This window comes from Notothenia rossii (genome assembly GCF_949606895.1).
Source record: "Notothenia rossii genome assembly, chromosome: 6".
In the NCBI taxonomy this organism is placed as follows: Eukaryota; Metazoa; Chordata; class Actinopteri; order Perciformes; family Nototheniidae; genus Notothenia; species Notothenia rossii.
In genome coordinates, this window is record NC_136909.1 from 26,882,020 (window position 1) to 26,889,340 (window position 7,321).

The 7,321-nt window shown below is 39.1% G+C and overlaps 1 protein-coding gene across 1 annotated transcript in view; it reads right to left on the bottom strand.

The window, feature by feature from the left end:
- Nucleotides 1-1,539: 1,539 nt before the first annotated feature.
- The window catches only part of LOC307044554 (aminopeptidase NAALADL1-like), a gene marked incomplete at its 5' end in the record, with an annotated part of 6,377 nt that continues 595 nt past the window's right edge, over nucleotides 1,540-7,321 (bottom strand). The window contains 16 exon segments of the mRNA XM_079689864.1: nucleotides 1,540-2,013; nucleotides 2,488-2,580; nucleotides 2,673-2,760; nucleotides 3,152-3,325; nucleotides 3,536-3,617; nucleotides 3,823-3,916; nucleotides 4,303-4,394; nucleotides 4,486-4,553; nucleotides 4,860-4,923; nucleotides 5,166-5,251; nucleotides 5,333-5,452; nucleotides 5,554-5,639; nucleotides 5,920-6,024; nucleotides 6,110-6,203; nucleotides 6,368-6,461; nucleotides 6,463-6,561. Coding sequence (XP_079545990.1) covers nucleotides 1,836-2,013; nucleotides 2,488-2,580; nucleotides 2,673-2,760; nucleotides 3,152-3,325; nucleotides 3,536-3,617; nucleotides 3,823-3,916; nucleotides 4,303-4,394; nucleotides 4,486-4,553; nucleotides 4,860-4,923; nucleotides 5,166-5,251; nucleotides 5,333-5,452; nucleotides 5,554-5,639; nucleotides 5,920-6,024; nucleotides 6,110-6,203; nucleotides 6,368-6,461; nucleotides 6,463-6,561 — 1,617 coding nt within the window. The 3' untranslated portion in view covers nucleotides 1,540-1,835.

Below are 7,321 nucleotides of genomic sequence, written 5' to 3' on the forward strand. Positions count from 1 at the left end.
TCAGGCTGCTAGTCAACTGATATTTACTGCATATGTTCTTCATATATTTGCGAGTTACTTTTAATTGATATATTTTGTTGCTTTTTGTTTGACATGGCAAAAAAACATGGTGCTTTGTGACTGATGCACCTGCAGCTTGTCTCTAGACTAGAGCTCAGTTCTGTTTCTTTTGTGGCTGTGATATTTTAAAGCATACAATGCTGCTTAATTGCAGCTAAATGCATTTGGTCCTAACACTGCTTTAACTTTAAGAATAACCAAGATCCAAAGAGGCCAATCTTATCAGGAAAATAAAGATGCATGAACCCACCCTCCTCCCTCATCCACCAACCTACACAGAGTAGACACACATATTCATTTATTGCACACCAGTGCTACGTCCAAGTTGTGTTTCCACAGTGGCTCAAAGGACTCAGATGGGTGTGACTAACAACAGTGCAAATTTTAACCAGATGGGAGGAGGCTGAATAAAACCAGCAGTCCCTGAGTCCTGTGTTTACAGGAGAGCCTGAACAGGAAACAAGTAGAGAAGAATCCTTTAAATCAGAGAACAGTTTTCATGCTATCTTTCTTTCCTATGTCCCTCCGTAGATTTGCCCCCTTTCCTTACACTCCTTCATTAACTGTTATCCATACAACAGCATTTTTGGCAGCATTATCTGAGAGATTCATTTTCTTTTCTAGATGTTTGATTTGGAAGAATTTGTAGACATAATAGTCACTAAGGTTATGTGACAATGATACTTACTGTATATCCCCAATGCTGACTATGTCCATTGAATGGTTTTAATTGACATCATTGTCTGACCCCTTGTGGCAGTAGACACTATTGCAGCTCCCCATACAGGCCTGCAGAAGGGAAGAAGGCTGCAATTGTGGCCCATTCAGTACCTGCCAATTTTCAATGAGGTCTGTACATTTTTTTGACTGATCCTCCTAAGGTATACAATTATACGTTTTTTTGCAACATTGATTTGGGATTGTTCTTTTTTAAACTTTCCATCTTCTGGATCCTTAACCCAGTCCTTTTAAAGTTAATAATGGCTCTGCAGTGTCTGTCCCTTCCCCTTGTCCCAGACAGTCCGGTGACTCAGAGCTTGGCTATTTGATGCTCCTGTCAGATTCAATATTTTTGGCACACATAGATGACGTAAATGTCTGAAGAATAAGCAAGTAATCATCCCTCACTGTGTGTGACTCATTCTTGCTCAAGCAGAAATGTGCTGTTTTGGATCTTTGAGATTAAAAAAATACAAACGTCTGAATTTGACAAGACAATAAAATGGTAATTATGAAAAAAAATGTTATGTCTGCAAAACAAAAAACCTTTCTGAAAATATTCTTCTATTACGTAGCTGTTTATATTATATATCACCATTTTAGAAATGTAGATGGAATGCCAGCATTAATTTGGAAATGACTTACTGAGGTGGTTATTTGTGTCTCTAATGTCACAGTGAGTCTAAATTGAATTCACCTTTTCTTCATTATTGTTCTTCTTATTGTTGTTTGACACAATGCAGAGACTTTAAGTACCCCTTTTTTAAGTGCATGTTCATTTTAATAGTTGGTGTACACAAAACAGAATACAAGCGTATTAAAAGTGGTTGATCTTCAATGAAGTGGTTTAAAAAAAAAATTATATTGAAATATTTTAAACATAGAATATGGAAATAAGACATCATTCATGTAATTGTTCGTAGAGCAGACTTATATCATCTATAAATAGTCTCATCATGGCCGAGCTGATCAGTGCTCATTGGCTGCAGGTCACTGTCTTTAAAAGAAAATAATCCCTGAGTGTGTGCAGTTCCTCCCTCCTCTCTGCTCTGCTTCTATATGACGTCTTCCAGTGTGTGAGCAGCGCCCTCGATGGCCTGACTCAGGACGGACAGGTGGTAGTGCACTTTGTCCCAGGCGCTGGACTCCACCAATGACTCAGCTTTTGCATAGGCATCGGCAAGACCGGGGAAGGTTGGCTTTCCGGCACTACTAGAGGCCCAGATAACATGCCTGCATGGGGTTATAAAGAGTGTTATAAAATACCAAAATCATAAAATGATATAGCAAAATTACAAAGAAGCAGGATATCACTGATGTTATCCCAACATGGCGTCCGCATATGAGTGTAAGGGGAAGTCCCAGAGAGGAACAAGGTCAAAATATATTTTAAAAGCAAAGAAACTGAGATCTGGGAACCCTTGAAAATGCAGTATGTGTAAAAAATTACTCAAGGCAGGCCATTTCAGAATGCTTACATTATATTTAGCTTATTAATTTAACAGATCTAACTAAATGTTCAGACATTTGACTCAAAACCACCAATGTAAACCTCATGGTGGTGCTAGAGGAAAAGAGAAAGGCTCAAGAAAAGGCCTGTACGCAATTTCATGTCAATCCCTATTAGAGTTTGGATATTTCAGAATAGGACTGCCCTCAAGCCACGATGCTAGCTTTATTTCCCTGGGGGACACATCATCATCTCACCTGAATGCATATTTATCTGGGAAGGCCAGAGGGTCCAAGAAAGCTCGGTCCAGCAGCATGAGCTGGTCATTGATCCTTCTGACCTTCAGTGGTCTGAAGCAGAGAGACAGAGAGAGGGGGCTCATTTAGCAGAGGATATAATAATATGACGATGTGACAATTATGACGTATGTTTGTGTTCTTACGTTTCATTTGCCAGGTCTGAAGAGCGAATCGCCTGGTCCAAATGAGTAGCTGCATTGCGGAAACTGGCCACTGCACGTTTAATTGGTTCTGAAACAAAACACAAATCAGCTATGAAGCCTCCGTGCGAAGCTTTCACCCTTAATACTCTTCTGTGAATAAGAGAAAGAGGCGCTGACTCCTGCTGTTGTAGTGTCTCCTGTTTTTTCATAAGGGCAACCTGAACACAGTTTTTTATATTTTCAGGTTCCTCAGAGCAGTTAAAAACACAAATACCAATGAGAAACATTGTCTATCTAAGGTCTTGCAGTTGAAGTAATCAAGTGATTATTGCAGCTGCCAAACTATAAAAACATCCACATTTGACACAACCTTGTCATGGTGAGATATGAATCCCAGATGAAATTATTTGACCCATACAATATTTATTGTAGCCCCTGTTGCGGCAATATTTCCCAGCATCACTGAAATCTGTGCTCACCCATGGAGATACTCCTGTTTTGCAGCTGCTGCTCATAAAGAGTCACGGCTGTGTTCAGGTAGCCTTCCAGAGTCTCAGCGTAGTCACTGCAGTTTAATGGCAACACCAGGCTGTCAGCCAATCGGATCAGGACGTTTCCTGCTGTCCTGGCAATAGCCTGGTGACTGACGAACCCTGAGAGGGATGAGAGGATTTACACAAGAAATTGTTTGGACATCCTTTGAAGTTGTCACATTTAACAACAGAAGATGGAGACATGGCTGGGAAATGTAAGACTTTTTTGTTAAACGTGTATATATTTTTTTGAAACATTTACCACAGAATAAAGTATAATCTGCAGGACTATTATAGAAAAATGTGAATACATGAGATCTCATTGCTCACCGGGATCAATGAACTTTGAAGCGTAGTCAAAAGTGTCGTATGCTGTGTGATACGCAGGGTAAATCCGAGCATTTGTTTTACTCTGTAGAAAGAAAAATATCAACATGATATAAATTACATTGCTTGAGTTCAGTCTAATTCTGACTTCTTCTAAAACATTTGTGCACCAAAATAATTTATTTTCTTAAAAAAGTACACCAAGAAAGCAATGCATTTAAGATTGAGTTAGTAGGAAGAAGGGAAGACAGCCATATTACAGTAAGACGTATTCAGCAAGTCTTTCATACCCTGTCATATGTGTATGATATGTCCATGGAAGTGATTCCCAGGTAGTGGACAAAGGCAGCGTAATCACTCCCTGCTCCTGATAGGTAGCCCACCCTGTTTAAGGAAGGGAGTGCATGCAAGACTTGAGCTTTCTGTGAAAACACATAGTATCATTTAACACGTTTATCACGTATATGATGCAAATCAACTCAAGGCACAGATAATAAACTAAACAGACTGTATGGAAAATATGCATTTTCAATTAATTGATTTGTTAAGGGTTTTTTCAAGGTGTGTTCACATTTATCAATCACTTTGATTCAAGATTTAAACAGTTTTCTAGCCAATCCTATTGTTTCAATTTGAACAAAAACCCATCCACCAGAGATTATGGATGAAGCTTCATGTCTAACAACAATGGATAAAAAACCTTGCATGTAGACAAATCTTCTCCCAGAATACAATGTAAAATCCGGGAAAAGTAAAGAAACTCTCATTACTTGGGAATGAGTCCGTGGGTCGGGCTTGTCCTGTTGGCATATTGAATCCAGTTGTCGTACACAGACGTGGAGTCCAGCCCAGGGGCATCCACCTAGAGAGCAGACAGGCTTTCAGGTGTCACATTCCTGTCGGACTATTGACGAGGGTTTAGCCAAAGGTAAAATGCTGGAGAGAAAGCGTACCTGTTTTGAAGCTTTAAAGATGACGTTCTGTAGCGATGGCATCCCAGAAGCCCTCAGAGTGGCGTTTGCTAAGGAATGGAAGATGAGTGCTTTAGATCAGTATCATTATTAACCTACGCATCAACAACCCACAACACCATTTAAAGTAGGAGATGTTTTTTATGCATTTAACATTATGTACCACCAAATAATTCATGTCTGTCAACTGGATGGTTTCTAGAACATTCCAAAAAACATCTAAAGGCGGAAAGATCAATAATCAACCTAGCAACATCTTTCATTTCCAATAATTTCGGCTGTCCAGGTTGACCAAGTGAGATTACTCCGAGAAAGGGTATCTGGTTTTGACAGGTAATGCAGCAAAAGCTTCTTACCAAAAACAGCTATATCCACGTTGATGTACGCAACGGTTCTTTCACTGAGCTTGGTGAAGTATTGCTGGGAAAAAAACAAGACCAAGGTCATATTTGTTACTGTTAGTCAGTTTACAAACAAACAAACAAACAAACAAATCAATGTTTTGACAAGTAATGTTGTAATCTACTCAGGAAATGACCAACATTTGCAACAATAAGCTAATGGTCAGTATCAGCAAAACTCCTAAATGTATTGAATTAAGCAAGAGAGTGTGTGATTGCTTATGAATGCATGAAGAGTGGAGGAATAATTGCATTACCCACCTCTGTGTATTCTGCAGACCCAATAAGGCCAAACTCCTCCGCTCCCCAGCTTCCAAAAATAATGGACCTGCGAGGCCTCCATTTGCCTTTAACAGAGAAAAGCAGAGATTAACTCTTTATCAGGCACATTAAACAAAAATAACTCATTCAGCTTCCACTGTCCTCACCCTGCTTGACCATCTTGCCCAGCACTCTGGTTAATTCCAGCATGACGGACGTCCCGCTGCTGGGGTCGATGGCACCGTGGACCCAGCTGTCCCTGTGGTTCCCATAGATCACATACCTGTCTGTGGACACACACACACACACAAACAGAGCAGAGTAAATCAAGCTGAATAAAGATGGTAGTGAATGGCTGATAATTATTGACTTGGGTCACCAGTCTCACCTGGCTCCACACTCCCTCTGATGACCCCCATCACATTGGAGGAGTTCTTCAACTCTTCATGGTTGAAGATGTCCAGTTTCACATCACTGGAGAAGAGGGTCAAAGTCAGAAGCATGGAGCGACAAGGAAAGGAGACAAATAGATGTCCCAGAATTAAACTGTTGATGAGTGCTTTTTGAAATGTTTGATACACTTTTTGTATTTATACTGTTTTATTCTTAACCTATTTAGCTGATTTCATGATTTAGTTTGTCTTCACTCCCTCTGACACATGTCCTTTGGCCTCATTTTCAGTTTATTCAACTTGTTTTTTTCCTACTTTGTTAAAAGCACTTTTTTAAGTTAATTTGTATTTACAGTTAATACCTGTTGTTGAAAGCAGATGTCAGTTTGAACCCTGGACTGCCAAAGTTGTAGGCACAGTTGAATGATCCCTGCCATAGAGCTGGAGCTGCTTCTCCGCCCAGCTCACTGAAATAACCAGAAAAACAAATGTAATGTATTATTTTGTGTTTTTCATCCATAGACTGCATATATATAAAAAGCCATTGCAAACCAGATTAGCTTGTAGGCATCCTCAAATCCGATTGGTTGAATAGGAATGGGAGGGACCCCTGTAATGTCCTTGGCAGGGATTCTGTAGGTTTCATCTAAAGAATAAGTTAAAACAAGTTAAACATTCAAATGAAAAGGATTTAAATGCCCTGGTTTTATCTTTATATCAGCTGTGTGTTGCAAAAGTCCTTCCTCAGATTGTATTGAAGCCAAAGTGCACAGTAGTAAACACACAATAAAAAGACAAGTGACAGGTTACCTTTGGCAGCCAGGTAGGGAGTGAGCAGGTCTCCATAGTGGGTGTTAAAGGAGCCTCTCTCCACACCGGACGGCGGCAGGTACCAGGAGTGAGGAGATCGTCTCATTGAGGTCTGACATGACACCATCATTGATGTCCAAAGGGTCTGTGTACACAAGAACCCCGATCACTCCGTAGGGTGCACCATTAATGGCCTGGATGAGACACAAATGATATTTGAATTACATAAAAAACGGATTTATACTTTTTACAGGCGTTTACAACTGTATATAGGCAATGTAGTACATTAAAGTATCAAAACAGTAGTATAACTATTAGAGAGTGCATGAGTCTTAGTTAGTTTACAAATAAAATCCAAATTGTCGGAGGACAAATGTTATATTAATATTATGTCAAATTAGTTTTCCCTCGCTAAAATAAGAAACTGTGGCTGTTGAGGAGAACGTTACTTAAAACCTGGGCAGAAAATCTTACATTGCATACTTTCATGATTTTAAACAAAGAATTTGTTGATATTTCATGTTGAGTTATACATAAATAATGCTGAATATTGATGACATGATTTTTTAACTCTTTTTTCAAAATCTATGTTTTAGTTGATTAGTTCTGACAGTGACATTTTTGTAATAAAGTCTGCACTTCTCCAATGAGGAAAGCTATTTTAATTAAATTGGTTGGACTGTAAATGTCCACAACCTCTTCTATAATGATAACAAGTGTCATTAAAAGATAACAAATACTGACTATATTGATTCATAAGAAGAATAACATTTCAGATGCACAGCAATTACGACTTACATTTTGGCAATTCAATTGTTAGATCCCAGGTTAAGTTGTAAATTGCAGTACACTTAAGACATTAAAAAGTACAATACAAATGTGACTCAATGCTTAGCTTAACTATCACTTTTCCCAACACAGGGTTTGTCTCCTGTGGACAGGTTGTCTCCGCTT